The 21,295-nt window shown below is 44.3% G+C and overlaps 1 protein-coding gene across 1 annotated transcript; it reads right to left on the reverse strand.

Annotated features, from left to right (window-relative positions):
* Positions 1 to 204: 204 nt before the first annotated feature.
* Positions 205 to 20,665, reverse strand: LOC138649013 (NAD(P)H dehydrogenase [quinone] 1-like). The gene is made up of 6 exons (XM_069739091.1): positions 20,549 to 20,665; positions 10,763 to 10,927; positions 5,671 to 5,801; positions 2,575 to 2,688; positions 1,128 to 1,229; positions 205 to 565 (listed from the first exon to the last, which is right to left on the reverse strand). Exons 1-6 carry the CDS (start codon positions 20,553 to 20,555, stop codon positions 251 to 253), a joined length of 834 nt encoding a protein of 277 aa, XP_069595192.1. The 5' UTR covers positions 20,556 to 20,665; the 3' UTR covers positions 205 to 250.
* Positions 20,666 to 21,295: the final 630 nt, after the last annotated feature.

The raw sequence follows: 21,295 nt of genomic DNA on the forward strand, positions 1-21,295 counted from the left end.
GCTGCCCGGTTATTGGATTTGTGTGTGTATTTGCCTAGCATTCTGCTAAAAAGGACATTTGGCAGAGGTATCGACTATAAACATGCTGATTGTATGGAGATACGTTTTGGCCAACGATCTGTTCAGATGTCCTTTTCAGTAGAATGCTAGGGTTTTATGAACATCCTATAAGTCCTGATTGATCATACGAAAAGTAAGACGAAGTACAGGGAAATAGAACATAGCTTTATTGGACATGATGGGGCCGCGCTCAGAGCTTGGTGCAGCCTGCTTTTACTTGATTGTCAGGGGGGAAGGCCTTACCCCCGTGCTGACCCACAGTCAGCCCATATTTGCTCTTTGTGTTCTTCTCTAACACTTCTTTTTTCAGTACGAAGCCCCCTGCGAATGAAAGGTCGAAATCCTCATTGGCTGCAAAGTTAATGGGTTTTTCTTCCCAGATGTTGTCCAGGCGAGCTTGCCATGCATCGAGGATGAGGGAGCGTTTTTCGGGAGGAGTGTGCATAATGCTGTAATTGATCTGAGGCTCCAGCACTTGGAAACCACAAAAGTGCAAAATCCCTCTCTGTGGAAAGAACACAAAGAAGCTGAAGGAGTTGTACTGAAACAGCGCCACCCTGTAGCATAGGCTGTGTCTGGTAATGCAGCGCTGCCTTTTTTTTTTTTTTTTTTTTTTTTAAAGGTTTTAATGTCTAAATGTGCAGGAAGCTTCTTGATTGGGGCAGAACTCATTCAAGGGCTCTGCATCTGCGCATGGACACTGTATGACCTGTTAATCAAGATATCAAGTGCTCACAATGCAAAGTCAGTGGGCACGTCATAGCCAAAGGGCTCAGTGTACCCAAAAACCCCTAATTTGCATACCAAATAAAATGTTTTATGTAAATTTCTACGAGCTATGCTACAGGAATTACTTTTACTGGCCCCAAGTCCCTTCTATACCTGTATTATTATTTATATAGCACCATTAATTCCATGGTGCTGTACATGAGACGGGGTTACATCAAATAACTGTATAGGTGGTTGAGTTACGTTTTTTTTTTTTTTTTGGGGGGGGGGGGTCTTTGTTGACATTGGTACACACACTACCCTTTAATATATACATACACAACCATCAGCCATATTACCTGTACTGGCCACAGAAGAATATTGATGTCTCCATTGATCCCAATTGGGGTGTACATGGATTCCAGCCCCCCAGTCGTGAAGGACAGAACCGCTTTTTTATTCTGTGGAAAGAAAGAAAATGTCAAAGCATTTATTATATGAAAGGGAAATTGTATCCTATTAGTACTAATATTTAGAGCAATTCTCACTTTAAAATTCCCACAGAAGTTCCTCGTGTGTGTGTTGAAGGGAATACCAAGCACTATTTAGTATATCCACATAGCCATAATTAGGTAACAATAAGGTGCATCATAGAAAGAGTTAATTTAATGTGCAAGCAGTGCATTGTAAAGATGTTTTTAAGTAAACATACCACAGATTCAGTACCGTTGGACCACGTATGGAAACCCCCTTTTCCAAACGTCCATCGGTACTGGATTTGTGGTATGTTTACTTAAAAATATCTTTACAATGCACTGCTTGCACTTTAAATTAACTCTTTCAAGTTCTCCAGTTTTGATAGGATGATTTAAAAGCTGAGAAAGCAAGGTGAAACCCCTGCAGAAACTAGGACAGCAAGTGAAACTCCTACAAAAACCAGAAAAGCTAGTGGAAACCCCCTGCTGAAACTGGGAAAGCAAGTGAAACTCCTACAAAAACCAGAAAAGCTAGTGGAAACCCCCTGCTGAAACTGGGAAAGCAAGTGAAACTCCTACAAAAAAACAGAAAAGCTAGTGGAAACCCCCTGCTGAAACTGGGAAAGCAAGTGAAACTCCTACAAAAACCAGAAAAGCTAGTGGAAACCCCCTGCTGAAACTGGGAAAGCAAGTGAAACTCCTACAAAAAACAGAAAAGCTAGTGGAAACCCCCTGCTGAAACTGGGAAAGCAAGTGAAACTCCTACAAAAAAAAAACAGAAAAGCTAGTGGAAACCCCCTGCTGAAACTGGGAAAGCAAGTGAAACTCCTACAAAAAACAGAAAAGCTAGTGGAAACCCCCTGCTGAAACTGGGAAAGCAAGTGAAACTCCTACAAAAAAACAGAAAAGCTAGTGGAAACCCCCTGCTGAAACTGGGAAAGCAAGTGAAACTCCTACAAAAAAAAAACAGAAAAGCTAGTGGAAATCCCCTGCTGAAACTGGGAATGCTAGGTGATATCTCCAGCAGAAACAGGGAAAGCTAGAAGAAACCCCCTGAGAAACTGATAAATAACCTTTCCAGAAAGTGGGAATGCTACTGAAACTGGAAAAGCTGGGTGACACCCTTGCAGAAACTGGGGACGCAAGGTGAAACACATGAAGAAACTGGGAAAGCTAGATGAAACCTCCTAAAGAAAATGGGAAACCTGGGTGATCATTAAATATGATTGCCTACAGAGAAACACGATTTCCACAGAATTTATCTGAGCAATTTTAAGATGCCTTCCTCGTAATTGGCATTTTTTGTAATGTCACTTATTGATCACCTTACCTTAAAATGTCCATTATCGTACATAGATGACAGACTATAAGCAAATCCTTGTGTCAGAACCCTATCAAACCAGCCCTTGACGATGGCGGGGAGTCCGAACCAGAACACTGGAAACTGACAAATGGAAAATAAACACATTCATCAAAACAAGAGTAAAAAAAAAATCCAAAAAATAAAACCAGAAGCCTCACTGTTCCTATTTGCATCAGTTTTTTTTTTTTAAAGTGATGAACACAGAGTTTGTTCCCAAGATTTGGAACAAAACAACCGAAGTGACTACACTATAGATTTAAAAAGATATATTTAATAATTAATATATTTATACTTCAACAGTTGGTAACGTTATACCTATTTAATTTTTGCACTTTATAGGGTCCAAGTGTCAATCGTATTGAGATATTGTAATTTTATACCTGCTGCTATGTTTATTTAAGGACTATAGTAAAGCCTCTATATTCCAGTACCCTCATTTTACTGAAAATTTTAAAGTATGTGTATATATATATATATGTGTGTGTGTGTGTAGGTATCGAGCCCCGTCCACTACGCATAGCCACACTCGCTCCACACGGCCCACGTTGTTAGCTCACACTGGCGGAGACCTATTCACCTCGAAAACCATCTTGCAAAACTCACCGGCTGCGAGCTACAATCATGGCCGCCGCCTTCAGAGTATCAGTGCGCGGCAGGCACAGGCAACATCTAGCTCCACCGTGTCTAGAATGGAGTTGCTCCTGTGAGGCATGATGATGAGGAAATACCCAATATATGAGGTAATATAATCTGATGTATCAGGTGAGATCCAATATATGAGGTAATATAATCTGATATATGAGGCGAGATTGATATAGGAGGTAATATAATCCCAAATATGAGGTAATAATCTGATATATGATGTGAAATCCGATATATGAGGTAATATAATCCCATATATTAGGAAATATTCAGTTTAAGGGCTCATACTTGCGTGAAATACGGCCGAGTCTCGCATGGTAACACCCGGCTCTGCCGCCGGCACTTGGGAGCGGAGTGTGCAGCTCCATGTATTGCTATGCGGCCGCACGCTCCGCTCTGGAGTGCCGGTGGCAGAGCCGGGTTTTAACATGCGAGACTCGGCCGTATTTCACGCAAGTGAGTATGAGCCCTTAGAGGTAATATAATCTGATATGATGTGATATCTGAGATAATATAATCCCATTTATGAGGCGATATATGAGGTAATATCCAATGGGAGGTAATATCTGTTGCACTTAGTAATATAACCTCCATACATGAGGCAATATAATTTTATATGATATAATATAATCCAATATATTAGGTACCGTAATATCTGTTATATGAAGTAACATAATCCCAAATGATGCAATATAATCAGATCTACAAGGTAGTATCCAATATATGAGGTAATATTATCCCATATATGAGGTAATATCCAGTATATGATTTGATATCCCATATGAGGTAGTATAATCAGATATGTGAGGAACTATCCAATATATGAGGTAATATAATTGCGATATGAGGTAATATAAACATATATAAAGTAATATCTGATTTGAGGTGAAATAATCCTATGTTAAATAATATAATACAATATATAGAGTGATACCCATATATGTGATATAATCCAATAAGTGATGTAATATAATCCGATATGAGGTGGTTAAAATCCCATTTATGCGGCAATATGCGATATGAGGCAATATAATCTGATATGATGAAATATCCAATATGAGGCAATATCTGTTGCATGAGGTAATAAAGTCCCCATATATCAGGCAGTATAATCCTATATGAGAAAATATAATCCAATATATTAGGTAATATCTGTTAGAACGCTTTCAGACGTCCATGTCTCTGGTACATGGGGTGACCGTTTTCACACATACCAGAGACATTTGCACATGTAGACCCATTCAAGTGAATGGGTCTGTGCACGTCAGTGTGTTTCTATGGACCGTTTATTCGTGGGCAAAACACTCTGACATGTCCGCTTTTTAAAAGCAGCGCGGTTTGCAAATTGTCTTGCACACGTGCACACTGATTACACACGGATGATATATATCGGTATATGTGTTATCAGTGTGACCCATACCAGCAACTAGGAATCAGCGGTACTGTTCGCACTGTTCCCCGGCGCCGGGTGCTGAAGACCGCTTTCATCGTTCTTCCCTGCTCATACTGCGTGATAAATTTTTCATGGTGATCTGCAGTGAACTCACTGAGTTGTACTGAGGTGAATTCACTGACTTTTTCTCACGCTGAGGTCACCGCAGTTCAGCCCGGCTCAGTGACCCGCAGTTACCTTAATGAGGTCCTCACTCGCAGCAGCTCATTCATTAGTGGTTCTCAGCCTTGACAGTCACATCTTGGCAAGTTGAAAACTTTATCCTCAAACATGGATTACGGCGGGGGGACAGAACGACGGAGAGGTCAGGGATATGGTTGTGTTTTTTTTTTGTTTTATTACAGGAGACGAGGGCTTCGATGGAATGGGCATTAGATCAGTGTAACTGTTTGTTATTTTTAAATAAAAAAGGACAAGTTGTTGGGTTTTTTCAAATAAAAGAATTTATACTTGCTGTGTGTTTATTTACAATACAACTATAGGATTAGTAATGTATAGGTCCAAGGGAAGAGCCTCATGGATTACACCGCTGTGCTCATAACAGGAAATTGCTGGGCACGTGTGAGGTGGAAAATGAGAGAAGTGAGGTGGAAAATGGGTTGAGTGGGGTGCTCACTATCAATACTTGGGTAATCATTTAGTTAATTTGTGTTGTAAATCTGCAGTGTTGAATATATGATGTGAAATGTTTTTATGTGCAATAAAATCATTATTTGTTTTAACTATCCACAGTTAGTTACTATGCCCAGGCAATGCCGGGCTCTTTTCTAATTATTACATAAATATAATTTTTAAATCTATAGTGTAGTCAGTTCATTTGATTTGCTCCGCAATCTTTGGAAAAAACTCTGTGTTCATTATCATATTAAGAAAGCGCAGCCCATTCTTTATGGGCATTACTGATATATGGACAAACTTGTTATATAAAGTTTTTTTTTAAGTACAGTTTTATGTATGCAGGTTTGTACCTGAAATATCACAAGGTCCGCAGCTTCCAGCTTCTTCTGCTCCGTTACAATGTCGTTGCTGAGCCGTCCCTCCTTCCAGGCAGTCGCGGATTCTGAGCCGTACTTGAAGTTATCAGGATTCTGGGCTTCTCCTACACAAGGTGTAGATATTATATATAGCTCTCCACTCATTACATTAGTAAAAGGTGAATGGCTGCTGCAGTGTAAGCAAACAAATAACTACATTATAAATAGACAGAAGTAGTCCACAGTAGCCGGTAACAAAGAGCAAGTCTGGTGTCACGGGAATACAGCGGTGTCTGTTTTCACGAACTCCTGCACATTAGAAATACTTCATCATCATATTAAACAGTGCAGATTTTTTCCCTGCTGGCAGTGCAAGGGTCAATTTGTTCAGTTGAAGCGCGTGGAGCTTTCCTACCTGGATTGCTGTAGCTGTTCAGTGTTGGCCACTCCCCGTTGCTATATATGTTAACTTCTCGCACTTAGGATTTGCCAGTGTTAGTTCATACTGCCTGGTAAGGAGTTGGAGGTGTAGTTTGTGGTTGGAGTTGGCATTTGGAGATTTGTTCAGGAGATTGTTGCTTGCTGTTTTGTCTGTGTGCACTGTTATGATTTGGTAATTCAGTACCACACTGGACATAGAAGTCAGAGCACATACAGTGACCTGACAATAACTCAAAAACATAGAACGAGCTCTGAGACGTGGGAACTCTGCTGACCGCAATCCCTAATCCTCTCCAACCACACTAGAGGTAGCCGTGGATTGCGCCTAACGCTCCCTATGCAACTCGGCACAGCCTTAGAAACTAGCTAGCCTGAAGATAGAAAATAAGCCTACCTTGCCTCAGAGAAATACCCCAAAGGAAAAGGCAGCCCCCACATATAATGACTGTGAGTTAAGATAAAAAGACAAACGTAGAGATGAAATAGATTTAGCAAAGTGAGGCCCGACTTTCTAAACAGAGCGAGGATAGGAAAGGTAACTTTGCGGTCAACACAAAACCCTACAAACAACCACGCAAAGGGGGCAAAAAGACCCTCCGTACCGAACTAACGGCACGGAGGTACACCCTCTGCGTCCCAGAGCTTCCAGCAAGCAAGAAAAAAACAAATAAGCAAGCTGGACAGAAAAAAGCAGCAAACATAATAACAAAAGCGGAACTTAGCTATGCAGAGCAGCAGGCCACAGGAACGATCCAGGAGGAAACAGATCCAATACTAGAACATTGACTGGAGGCCAGGATCAAAGCACTAGGTGGAGTTAAATAGAGCAGCACCTAACGACTTCACCACATCACCTGAGGAAGGAAACTCAGAAGCCGCAGTACCACTCTCCTCCACCAACTGAAGCTCACAGAGAGAATCAGCCGAAGTACCACTTGTGACCACAGGAGGGAGCTCTGCCACAGAATTCACAACAGTGCACATCCTCATTCTCTCCTATTTGGTTTCTCCTTCCTTTAAACCCCCTGCGTTTCACTCTGGTTTGTGAATTTTGTTTGATCGTTTGTTTTTTTTATTTATCCCTATTTGTCTTCCCTTGTTTCTTTAGTGTTATTCTATACACTATGGCTTCCCACCTTATAGAGTTGGGGAGGGGACAGATATGTGTAGATATAGGAGCATAGTAAGGCATGTGAACCTGGCGTCTCCACCTTCAGGAGGAATCCGAGGGACAGGGACAGACTAGGGCATCCATAGTGCTAGGTATCTGGTTAGTGCCCACAGTACCCAAGGCACTGCATGATATCTAGTATACCGAACCGAAATCCCCCTCTATAAGACCCAAATAGAAGTCTGCAACTCAACAAATATAGCGCAAAAAGAGGATTTAGAGATCCTCCAAAAATTCAAAAAATACTAGCAAAAAGGCAGACATGCTTACCTGCCCAGGCTTCCAAACAAATGCAGTGGACCCATATAGTTAAGATGGCGGCAACACAGGTGCAGAAATACAGATGAGGCAACCGCTCACAACCTACCAATCCCAATGGAGGGGGTGGCTGATGGTATATTACTGCACATAAAAGACTTGTATGTGGCGCTGTTCACACAATGGAGATGCACAGCATCCAGGTTAACAGCCTATTAGTGACGCCCTTCTATTAGATCAGGTGGGCTGCCCAGCACTATCCAAATGCACCCCATGTGAACAGACAACACAGGTTACAAGACCAACTGGGCCCAACTGTACCCTGAAAAAAGTGCAAAAAACATATAAAAAAATGTGAGATATTAGTTAATATTTTGGCCAAAATTCGCAAGCTCGTCCCCACGCTTATGGGGACAAATATAGCACAAAAGAGGATGGGATGCATTTGGATACAAGTCTTATGTGCAGTAATATGCCAAGCATTCACCCCCTCCATTGGGATTGGTAGGTTGTAAGTGGCTGCCTCATCGTTATTTCTGCACCTGTGTTGCAGCCATCTTAACCACATGGGTCCACTGCATCCTGATAATGCATTTGTTTGGAGGTCCTGGGCAGGTAAGCATTTCTTCCTTTTTGCTAGTATTTTTTTTTTTTATAAATATAATGCACCCGTTTTCAGCCTGCTTCACCCAGTCATCCTGTGATATATTTCTACTACCCTGATTTTGGGGAAGAGGGCGCAAGACTCATAGTAAAAAAAATATGTATAAAAAAGGGATAGTGTTAAAGATTCAGTGCTACACATGGAGGGCAGGGAGAGCATGACAGACCCCGCACAACAATATAGAGGTCAGGGAGAGAGCGACAGACCCCGCACTACAATATAGAGGGCAGGGAGAGAGCGACAGACCCCGCACTACAATAGAGGACAGGGAGAGACAGACCCCCGCACTACAATATAGAGGACAGGGAGAGAGCGACAGACCCCGCACTACAATATAGAGGGCAGGGAGAGAGCGACAGACCCCGCACTACAATAGAGGACAGGGAGAGACAGACCCCCGCACTACAATATAGAGGACAGGGAGAGAGCGACAGACCCCGCACTACAATATAGAGGACAGGGAGAGAGCGACAGACCCCGCACTACAATATAGAGGGCAGGGAGAGAGCGACAGACCCCGCACTACAATATAGAGGGCAGGGAGAGAGCGACAGACCCCGCACTACAATATAGAGGGCAGGGAGAGAGCGACAGACCCCGCACTACAATATAGAGGGCAGGGAGAGAGCGACAGACCCCGCACTACAATATAGAGGGCAGGGAGAGAGCGACAGACCCCGCACTACAATATAGAGGGCAGGGAGAGAGCGACAGACCCCGCACTACAATATAGAGGGCAGGGAGAGAGCGACAGACCCCGCACTACAATAGAGGACAGGGAGAGACAGACCCCCGCACTACAATATAGAGGGCAGGGAGAGAGCGACAGACCCCGCACTACAATAGAGGACAGGGAGAGAGAGACAGACCCTGCACTACAATAGAGGGCAGGGAGAGAGCGACAGACCCAGCACTACAATAGAGGGCAGGGAGAGAGCGACAGACCCTGCACAACAATATAGAGGGCAGGGAGAGAGCGACAGACCGCACAACAATATAGAGGGCAGGGAGAGAGTGACAGACCCCACACTAGAATAGAGGGCAGGGAGAGAGCGACAGACCCCGCACTACAATAGAGGGCAGGGAGAGAGCGACAGACCCCACACTAGAATAGAGGGCAGGGAGAGAGCGACAGACCCCACACTAGAATAGAGGGCAGGGAGAGAGCGACAGACCCCGCACTACAATAGAGGGCAGGGAGAGAGCGACAGACCCTGCACAACAATATAGAGGGCAGGGAGAGAGCGACAGACCCTGCACAACAATATAGAGGGCAGGGAGAGAGCGACAGACCCTGCACAACAATATAGAGGGCAGGGAGAGAGTGACAGACCCCACACTAGAATAGAGGGCAGGGAGAGAGCGACAGACCCCGCACTACAATAGAGGGCAGGGAGAGAGCGACAGACCCCGCACAACAATATAGAGGGCAGGGAGAGAGCGACAGACCCTGCACAACAATATAGAGGGCAGGGAGAGAGCGACAGACCCTGCACAACAATATAGAGGGCAGGGAGAGAGTGACAGACCCCACACTAGAATAGAGGGCAGGGAGAGAGCGACAGACCCTACACTACAATAGAGGGCAGGGAGAGAGCGACAGACCCCGCACTACAATAGAGGGCAGGGAGAGAGCGACAGACCCCGCACTACAATAGAGGGCAGGGAGAGAGCGACAGACCCCGCACTACAATAGAGGGCAGGGAGAGAGCGACAGACCCCGCACTACAATAGAGGGCAGGGAGAGAGCGACAGACCCCGCACTACAATAGAGGGCAGGGAGAGAGCGACAGACCCCGCACTACAATAGAGGGCAGGGAGAGAGCGACAGACCCCGCACTACAATAGAGGGCAGGGAGAGGGCGACAGACCCCGCACTACAATAGAGGGCAGGGAGAGGGCGACAGACCCAGCACTACAATAGAGGGCAGGGAGAGAGCGACAGACCCCGCACTACAATAGAGGGCAGGGAGAGAGCGACAGACCCAGCACTACAATAGAGGGCAGAGAGAGAGCGACAGACCCCGCACTACAATAGAGGGCAGGGAGAGAGAGACAGACCCCGCACTACAATAGAGGGCTGGGAGAGAGAGACAGACCCCGCACTACAATAGAGGGCAGGGAGAGAGCAACAGACCCCGCACTACAATAGAGGGCTGGGAGAGAGCGACAGACCCTGCACTACAATAGAGGGCAGGGAGAGAGCGACAGACCCCACACTACAATAGAGGGCAGGGAGAGAGCGACAGACCCCGTACTACACTGGAAGGGTAGGGAGAGCAAAAGACCCTGCCAAGTTATTTAAAAAAAAAAAACGCATAAACCTAGAGGATGCAAACAGAATATTTGCCAAATTTATTAATGTTGCACATGCTATGTAACAGATTTGGTGCATCTTGATAAATATTTTAGAAAGTGTCTAGTGAGACAAAAAAAAGTGTGTAACACATAACAAATATGGCACAATGCACATATTATAAAATTCTAGAGCATTAGCCGTAATAAATGTGCTCCAAAATATTTCCCCACTTGTTACTTATAGGGGTCTGTACCTGTAATATCATCTCTGGACACTAGGGGGTTGAACTTCATGGCGTATAGATCAGACACGGTGACCTCCCATCCCTTCCGCTCCAGAGCTTGCACAGCGGCCTCCTTCATTGCATAATTAAAGGATGTCCGCTCCGGATGACCCAGAACCACAAGAGCGCGCTTTCCTGAACGAGAATAGAACATTTACTAAGAGATTGTAGAATATGCAAATAAAATATATACATTATGTAATGCAACCGCAAAATATTATCCATAACCATCCGCGCGGCATATACAATGCCCTGATACAACTAACATTCCTACATTACATGCGTTAGTGACATAACTATGGCTATGTACCTACACAGTGACTGCACCAGCAGAATAGTGAGCGCAGCTCTGGGGAATAATACAGGGTGTAACTCAATATCAGTAATGTAATGTATGTACACAGTGACTGCACCAGCAGAATAGTGAGTGCAGCTCTGGGGTATAATACAGGATGTAACTCAGTATCAGTAATGTAATGTATGTACACAGTGACTGCACCAGCAGAATAGTGAGTGCAGCTCTGGAGGATAATACAGGAGGTAACTCAGGATCAGTAATGTAATGTATGTACTGTATGTGCACAGTGACTGCACCAGCAGAATAGTGAGTGCAGCTCTGGGGTATAATACAGGATGTAACTCAGGATTAGTAATGTATGTACACAGTGACTGCATCAGCAGAATAGTGAGTGCAGCTCTGGGGTATAATACAGGATGTAACTCAGGATCAGTAATGTAATGTATGTACACAGTGACTGCACCAGCAGAATAGTGAGTGCAGCTCTGGGGTATAATAGAGGATGTAACTCAGGATCAGTAATGTATGTACACAGTGACTGCACCAGCAGAATAGTGAGTGCAGCTCTGGAGTATAATACAGGATGTAACTCAGGATTAGTAATGTATGTACACAGTGACTACACCAGCAGAATAGTGAGTGCATCTGGGGTATAATACAGGATGTAACTCAGGATCAGTAATGTAATGTATGTACACAGTGACTGCACCAGCAGAATAGTGAGTGCAGCTCTGGGGTATAATACAGGAGGTAACTCAGGATCAGTAATGTAATGTATGTGCACAGTGACTGCACCAGCAGAATAGTGAGTGCAGCTCTGTGGTATAATACAGGATGTAACGCAGGATCAGTAATGTAATGTATGTACACAGTGACTGCACCAGCAGAATAGTGAGTGCAGCTCTGGAGTATAATACAGGAGGTAACTCAAGATCAGTAATGTAATGTATGTACACAGTGACTGCACCAGCAGAATAGTGAGTGCAGCTCTGGGGTATAATACAGGATGTAACTCAGGATCAGTAATGTACTGTATGTACACAGTGACTGCACCAGCAGAATAGTGAGTGCAGCTCTGGAGTATAATACAGGATGTAACTCAGGATCAGTAATGTAATGTATGTACACAGTGACTGCACCAGCAGAATAGTGAGTGCAGCTCTGGGGTATAATACAGGATGTAATTCAGAATCAGTAATGTAATGTATGTACACAGTGACTGCACCAGCAGAATAGTGAGTGCAGCTCTGGGGTATAATACAGGATGTAACTCAGGATCAGTAATGTAATGTATGTGCACAGTGACTGCTGTTGTGAATTCTGTTGTCAAGCTCCCTCCTGTGGTCATGAATGGTACTTCGGCTGGTTCTGTCCATGGGCTTCCTCTGGTGGTTGTGAGTGGAGCTGCTGCTTCTGAGTTACCTTCCTCAGGTGACGAGGTTAATTCGTTAGCTGGCTGCTCTATTTAACTCTACTTAGATCATTGCTCTATGCCACCTGTCAATGTTCCAGTATTGGTCTTGTTCTCTCCTGGATCGTTCTTGTGACCTGTCTTCCCAGCTGAAGCTAAGTTCCTGTTTGCTTTTCTCTGGTTTTCTATTTTTCTGTCCAGCTTGCTGTTTTGATTTTGTCTTGCTTGCTGGAAGCTCTGGGACGCAGAGAGAGCGCCTCCGCACCGTGAGTCGATGCGGAGGGTCTTTTTGCGCACTCTGCGTGGTCTTTTTGTAGTTTTTTGTGCTGACCGCAAAGTTACCTTTCCTATCCTCTGTCTGTTCAGTAAGTCGGGCCTCACTTTGCTAAATCTATTTAATCTCTGTGTTTGTAATTTTCATCTTTACTCACAGTCATTATGTGTGGGGGGCTGCCTTTTCCTTTGGGGAATTTCTCTGAGGCAAGGTAGGCTTTATTTCTCTATCTCTAGGGCTAGCTAGTTTCTTAGGCTGTGTCGAGTTGCATAGGGAGCGTTAGGAGCAATCCACGGCTATTTCTAGTGTGTGTGATAGGATTAGGGATTGCGGTCAGCAGAGTTCCCACGTCTCAGAGCTCGTCCTATATTATTAGTAACTATCAGGTCATTCTGTGTGCTCTTAACCACTAGGTCCATTTTTGTCCTAACCACCAGGTCATAACAGACTGCACCAGCAGAATAGTGAGTGCAGCTCTGGGGTATAATACAGGATGTAACTCAGAATCAGTAATGTATTTACACAGTGACTGAACCAGCAGAATAGTGAGTGCAGCTCTGGAGTATAATACAGGATGTAACTCAGGATCAGTAATGTAATGTATGTACACAGTGACTGCACCAGCAGAATAGTGAGTGCAGCTCTGGGGTATAATACAGGATGTAACTCAGGATCAGTAATGTATGTGCACAGTGACTGCTGTTGTGAATTCTGTTGTCAAGCTCCCTCCTGTGGTCATGAATGGTACTTCGGCTGGTTCTGTCCATGGGCTTCCTCTGGTGGTTGTGAGTGGAGCTGCTGCTTCTGAGTTTCCTTCCTCAGGTGACGAGGTTAATTCGTTAGCTGGCTGCTCTATTTAACTCCACTTAGATCATTGCTCTATGCCACCTGTCAATGTTCCAGTATTGGTCTTGTTCTCTCCTGGATCGTTCTTGTGACCTGTCTTCCCAGCTGAAGCTAAGTTCCTGTTTGCTTTTCTCTGGTTTTCTATTTTTCTGTCCAGCTTGCTGTTTTGATTTTGTCTTGCTTGCTGGAAGCTCTGGGACGCAGAGAGAGCGCCTCCGCACCGTGAGTCGATGCGGAGGGTCTTTTTGCGCCCTCTGCATGGTCTTTTTGTAGTTTTTTGTGCTGACCGCAAAGTTACCTTTCCTATCCTCTGTCTGTTCAGTAAGTCGGGCCTCACTTTGCTAAATCTATTTAATCTCTGTGTTTGTAATTTTCATCTTTACTCACAGTCATTATGTGTGGGGGGCTGCCTTTTCCTTTGGGGAATTTCTCTGAGGCAAGGTAGGCTTTAATTCTCTATCTCTAGGGCTAGCTAGTTTCTTAGGCTGTGTCGAGTTGCATAGGGAGTGTTAGGAGCAATCCACGGCTATTTCTAGTGTGTGTGATAGGATTAGGGATTGCGGTCAGCAGAGTTCCCACGTCTCAGAGCTCGTCCTATATTATTAGTAACTATCAGGTAATTCCGTGTGCTCTTAACCACTAGGTCCATTTTTGTCCTAACCACCAGGTCATAACAGACTGCACCAGCAGAATAGTGAGTGCAGCTCTGGGGTATAATACAGGATGTAACTCAGAATCAGTAATGTAATGTATGTACACAGTGCCTGCACCAGCAGAATACTGAGTGCAGCTCTGGGGTATAATACAGGAGGTAACTCAGAATCAGTAATGTAATGTATGTACACAGTGCCTGCACCAGCAGAATAGTGAGTGCAGCTCTGGGGTATAATACAGGATGTAACTCAGGATCAGTAATGTAATGTATGTACACAGTGACTGCACCAGCAGAATAGTGAGTGCAGCTCTGGGGTATAATACAGGATGTAACTCAGAATCAGTAATGTAATGTATGTGCACAGTGACTGCACCAGCAGAATAGTGAGTGCAGCTCTGGAGGATAATACAGGAGGTAACTCAGGATCAGTAATGTAATGTATGTACTGTATGTGCACAGTGACTGCACCAGCAGAATAGTGAGTGCAGCTCTGGGGTATAATACAGGATGTAACTCAGGATCAGTAATGTATGTACACAGTGTCTGCACCTGCAGAATAGTGAGCGCAGCTCTGGAGTATAATACAGGATGTAACTCAGGATCAGTAATGTATGTACACAGTGTCTGCACCAGCAGAATAGTGAGCGCAGCTCTGGGGTATAATACAGGATGTAACTCAGGATCAGTAATGTATGTACACAGTGACTGCACCTGCAGAATAGTGAGCGCAGCTCTGGAGTATAATACAGGATGTAACTCAGGATCAGTAATGTATGTACACAGTGCCTGCACCAGCAGAATACTGAGTGCAGCTCTGGGGTATAATACAGGAGGTAACTCAGAATCAGTAATGTAATGTATGTACACAGTGCCTGCACCAGCAGAATAGTGAGTGCAGCTCTGGGGTATAATACAGGATGTAACTCAGGATCAGTAATGTAATGTATGTACACAGTGACTGCACCAGCAGAATAGTGAGTGCAGCTCTGTAGTATAATACAGGAGGTAACTCAGAATCAGTAATGTAATGTATGTGCACAGTGACTGCACCAGCAGAATAGTGAGTGCAGCTCTGGAGGATAATACAGGATGTAACTCAGGATCAGTAATGTATGTACACAGTGACTGCACCAGCAGAATAGTGAGTGCAGCTCTGGAGTATAATACAGGATGTAACTCAGGATCAGTAATGTAATGTATGTACACAGTGACTGCACCAGCAGAATAGTGAGTGCAGCTCTGGGGTATAATACAGGATGTAACTCGGGATCAGTAATGTAATGTATGTACACAGTGACTGCACCAGCAGAATAGTGAGTGCAGCTCTGGGGTATAATACAGGATGTAACTCAGGATCAGTAATGTAATGTATGTACACAGTGACTGCACCAGCAGAATAGTGAGTGCAGCTCTGTAGTATAATACAGGATGTAACTCAGGATCAGTAATGTAATGTATGTACACAGTGACTGCACCAGCAGAATAGTGAGCGCAGCTCTGGAGTATAATACAGGATGTAACTGAGGATCAGTAATGTAATGTATGTACACAGTGACTGCACCAGCAGAATAGTGAGCGCAGCTCTGGAGTATAATACAGGATGTAACTCAGGATCAGTAATGTAATGTATGTACACAGTGACTGCACCAGCAGAATAGTGAGCGCAGCTCTGGAGTATAATACAGGATGTAACTCAGGATCAGTAATGTAATGTATGTACACAGTGACTGCATTTGTTGCAATTATTAAGGAAATTGCATTGCTGCGCTCAGAGAGTTGAGATGTGGTAGGCTGTGACCTCTCCCCCGGGTTATTTTCAGGATGGCTGTCAGTGACTATTCATGGGGAGCAGCAAGTCGTTAGAGCACTTGGTGTTTGAAGTATTTCTAGGGTGGAGACATTTATTACTGTACAATAGACATGTAAGTGGAGACTGAGATACATGTTATCCGCTCTTTTATATATTTCCTATATTTATATGACACATCAATGGCCATTTTCTTGTTAATCTCTCAGGTGTGAACCACAGATTACACTGGAACTGGTACATGCAATACACATAATGTAAAGGTAGGCCGGTCACTTGCCATAAATATGTACGGTAATTGTATTACTTGGTGTAAATGCCGCTGTTCTCCTGAATCTAGCGCCGTTTTCCTTTTGTTATTTTATATTTATTTATTATTGTTGTTGTTGTTTTCAGTACTATTGTCCATATCTGGGATTGGCCATTGGGGCGCTTGGGTCTGGATACAACCTTTATAATCGGAATATTAAGGACTCGTGGGACTGGGTGACTCGCCCATAATAATTTTGCCATTGGATCTTCCACAATGTCCCCATGGTAGGGATACATGGGAGGATCAGAGGTGACACTGGTTGGGGCCTAGAGGCGTAGTGCACCCAAGAAGCAGAGGCTCTGTGCCATTATAATAGTGCAGGGCGTGTGTGGCAACCCTGGTCACCTGGCAAGAATTCAGCAGAATAGGAGGGTGTTCATGGGCCTGAGTATAAGGGAAAGGAGTTGGAACCGTTTAGGTCTTTCGATAAAGTCGCTGTAGGGGTGTGACTACAGAATACAATGAATCACCCTGCAGTCTGCTTATATGGATTTACTGTACCTGTGGGTGCACAATGAGCCGGTAGAAGAATGATTTAATGTCATGGACCAGTGCCATATGGATTATGTTATTAATCTCAATACGAGCTACTGTACATAGACCCGTATGAAGGGATCTCATGCTAGCGGTGGCTGCAGGTAGCCGCCATGACAGTGACAAGAATTGTGGGGGCCACAGTTCAGTTATTGGGGACCATAGTGGGCGGCACGTTGCTTAAATGGGACCATAGCGGGCGGCACGTTGCTTATATGGGACCATAGCGGGCGGCACGTTGCTTATATGGGATCATAGTGGGCGGCACGTTGCTTATATGGGATCATAGTGGGCAGCACGTTGCTTATATGGGATCATAGTGGGCAGCACGTTGCTTATACTGGACCATAGTGGGCAACACGTTGCCTATATGGGACCATAGTGGGCAGCACGTTGCCTGTATGGGACCATAGTGGGCAGCACGTTGCCTATATGGGACCATAGTGGGCAGCACGTTGCCTATATGGGACCATAGTGGGCGGCACGTTGCTTATATGGGACCATAACGGGCGGCACGTTGCTTATATGGGATCATAGTGGGCAGCACGTTGCTTATATGGGATCATAGTGGGCAGCACGTTGCTTATACTGGACCATAGTGGGCAACACGTTGCCTATATGGGACCATAGTGGGCAGCACGTTGCCTGTATGGGACCATAGTGGGCAGCACGTTGCCTATATGGGACCATAGTGGGCAGCACGTTGCCTATATGGGACCATAGTGGGCAGCACGTTGCCTATATGGGACCATAGTGGGCAGCACGTTGCCTATATGGGACCATAGTGGGCAGCACGTTGCCTATATGGGACCATAGTGGGCAGCACGTTGCCTATATGGGACCATAGTGGGCAGCACGTTGCCTATATGGGACCATAGTGGGCAGCACGTTGCCTATATGGGACCATAGTGGGCAGCACGTTGCCTATATGGGACCATAGTGGGCAGCACGTTGCCTATATGGGACCATAGTGGGCAGCACGTTGCCTATATGGGACCATAGTGGGCAGCACGTTGCCTATATGGGACCATAGTGGGCAGCACGTTGCCTATATGGGACCATAGTGGGCGGCACGTTGCCTATATGGGACCATAGTGGGCGGCACGTTGCCTATATGGGACCATAGTGGGCGGCACGTTGCCTATATGGGACCATAGTGGGCGGCACTATATGTGTGCTTATACCCTCAGAAATCCCAGGCTGCTTCCATTCAAAAATAGCGCCACACCTCTCTGTGGGCCGTGTCTGGTATTGCAGATCAGTTCCAATGTTTTTAGAAGGAACCAGCCATGTATTTCTAATTCTGTACGACTCATTTAACCCCTTCTCACCTCGCGATGTACCATGATGTCGCAGCAGAAAGATGGTAAACCTATGGTGCTGTATGGTTACGGCACAATGATGGCAAGCGGTATTATACAGCCGTCACCTCCCTCTGTAACAGCTGACATTGGAACTTACACCATAGATGCTGCCGACAATGCAGAAAACAGGCCCTCGTGTTGCCGGAAGAATACTAAGTTTGGATTTTTAAACATGAAGATTAATTATAATAAAAAAAATAAAAGCCGCAGTTAATGAATCTGGAATAACCCAGACTCACATGTAAAGAGCCATGGAATAAATGGCGCTATAATAATAAATAATGATAATAATAAAACATTCTCTTGCTGGCGCCTGGAGCCGGGGTGTGAACATACCAGTCAGTGAATCTTCCAGATTTTGAAGACTATAAAATCTTCTGCATTTTATGGGCGCTGATTGTTACTGTGGATTTCAGCTTTTACGGTAGCAGAAAGGACCCTCAGGATATACGCGGGCGGGGGGGGCACGATTTCACTTGAGATCCGGTAAAACCTGCCGGAGGTGTTTCAATGCGGACGCAGTTTTTACACTTGGATCATGTCAAATACTCCACCTACAAAAACTGCAGCATTGCACATACGGTATATAATTATTATTTTTTTCAGTAATATAAAGGAACTGTATATGGAGGCGATTTTTTTTTTATCTTCATCAGTTTGGTCGGTGTCAGGTTTTACCGTCAGTGTTTTTATCAGAGATTTTTCTTGCATTAAAAAAAAAAATAAATCATCAATTGCAAAGCTTCTCTATACATTGCAATAATAATAATTATAAAAAAAAATGGACGGCACACGGATTCCACCCTGACAATGTCTGCTGTCTATGATTGTCACATGTGAATAACCCCAAGGACTATAATAGGGACATTCTCTATCCATGAAAGACACAGAACACCTACATGAAGTACAGATGTCTGAATGGGGCTTTACGGCTCGGGTCACACTTCTCTCATCCAAGAGAATCGGAACGATTATCCTAATCACTCCCTGATCCAATACTCTAGGAAGAGGAGAAAAAAAAAAATGTCTCCATCTTCTCCATTCTGTCACGCGTAGGAAATTGGTCTGCACTCAGATGTCATCCGAGTGCAGTCCGATGATTTCCACTGAGTTGAATGGCTGATCGGACCTAAATCGGGCATGCTGCGATTCTTTTACTGGGAACAGCTAGATCCGAGGAGGAAACAGCAGCATAGATTGGTCTGAATGGGATCCGATGGGATCTGAAATACGTCCGTCTGCATGAGCCAAGTCTAATAATTCATGCATCAGGTTTATTTTCTTATAAATATTCTCACACAATATTAGGCAATGGGGGAGAAGAACGTATAAAATCTCAATAGGTTTCTGGGTTGTTTTTTTCTGCGAACCGAATATTTTTTTCATATCTCCTTTGTAAATAAGACGTCTCTATGGAAGCAATTACACGGTTCTCGAGGGGTCAGGACTCCATCGAGGCTTCATGTGAATTTTTTATTTTTTTTTGTTAATCGATGTTGCTCTTGGTTAGAAAACAATACGTCGGTGACGTCAGGTCGGTGCAGATAATACTAATTTTATTTACAATAATAATAATTTTATTTATATAGCGCCAACATATTTCGCAGCGCTTTACAAATTATAATGGGGCTCACCTGCTGCAGATTTCATTATTTTCATTACAAAGCGAGTTGTAGTTTTTTTTTTCTGCAAACTTTGATTGGACATCAGTGATGTGCATTATTTTTATTATTATTATTTTTATTTTTTGTTTGTTTGTATTTCCCCAAACTTTCAAAACCTTGAACGGTGGCGAAAAAAAAGAAAGAAAAGACTTAACATATGAACAGCCAAGAGGTTTTACAACAAATGAATAGGACGAGTGTTCCCAGCAATTTTCATGTGAGCTCCTCCGATAAACTCAGACCTTGATCACACAGATCTGAATTTAGACAATTCACATCTTTCTTCCTAGTTTTCCCATTAGATAATCCTGGAGGCATGCAAAAAATGTCACCAAGTACGTGCCCAGGGAATAATCCTATAAGGACCCATCAGAGGGGTCAGTATCATGTGGAATAAGGGAAAAATAAAAGCATGAAAATAAAAACCAAACCATGGATGAAAATGTCACAAACCAGAAATCTCTGCAGAAGGAGCAGATCCTCACCTTCCCACCAGCTCTTAAAGGGCCAGCACTCACCTTGGGGAGATATTGGAGGTCAGCAGTGGCTATATAGTGGGGTCCCTGTAAGGCCAGCACAATGCAGCTTACCTGCCATGTTGAGTGACACCACCTCTCTGCTGCACAGCTTTGTGTTTTTGCTCAGAAGAACACAGATACTGTTACAGTCTCAGGAGAGGAGGATCTGGGAGAGGAGGCCGGGCCCTGGGAGGAGGCAACTGTGCAAACCATGGAGACCACAGGCAGCAGGAGTACTGAGTGGTCACCACCAGTTGTAAACTTGTCACATATTTCACATTACTGTATCAAATTTCCAGTATCACATCATATATCACCATAAGGCTGCCGACACACTGTCAGTATTCGGTCAGTATTTTACATCAGTATTTGTAAGCCAAAACCAGGAGTGTGCGGCCGCATAGCAACACATGGAGACGCACGCTCCGCTCCCAAGTGCCGGCGCCAGAGCTTGGTTTTCACATGCGAGACACGGACGTTTATCTCGCAAGTGGAAACAAGCCCTTATACTGGGGCCTCATCTTTGTATGCATCATCCCTTATACCGGTATATATAATCCCCCATTCCTGGTATATATAATCCCCCATTCCTGGTATATATAATCCCTCATCCCCGGTATATATAATCCCCCATCCCCAGTATATATAATCCCTCATCCCCAGTATATATAATCCCCCATTCCTGGTATATATAATCCCTCATCCCCGGTATATATAATCCCTCATCCCCAGTATATATAATCCCTCATCCCCAGTATATATAATCCCCCATTCCTGGTATATATAATCCCTCATCCCCGGTATATATAATCCCCCATC

Source organism: Ranitomeya imitator, chromosome 9 (genome assembly GCF_032444005.1).
Source record: "Ranitomeya imitator isolate aRanImi1 chromosome 9, aRanImi1.pri, whole genome shotgun sequence".
NCBI lineage: Eukaryota > Metazoa > Chordata > Amphibia > Anura > Dendrobatidae > Ranitomeya > Ranitomeya imitator.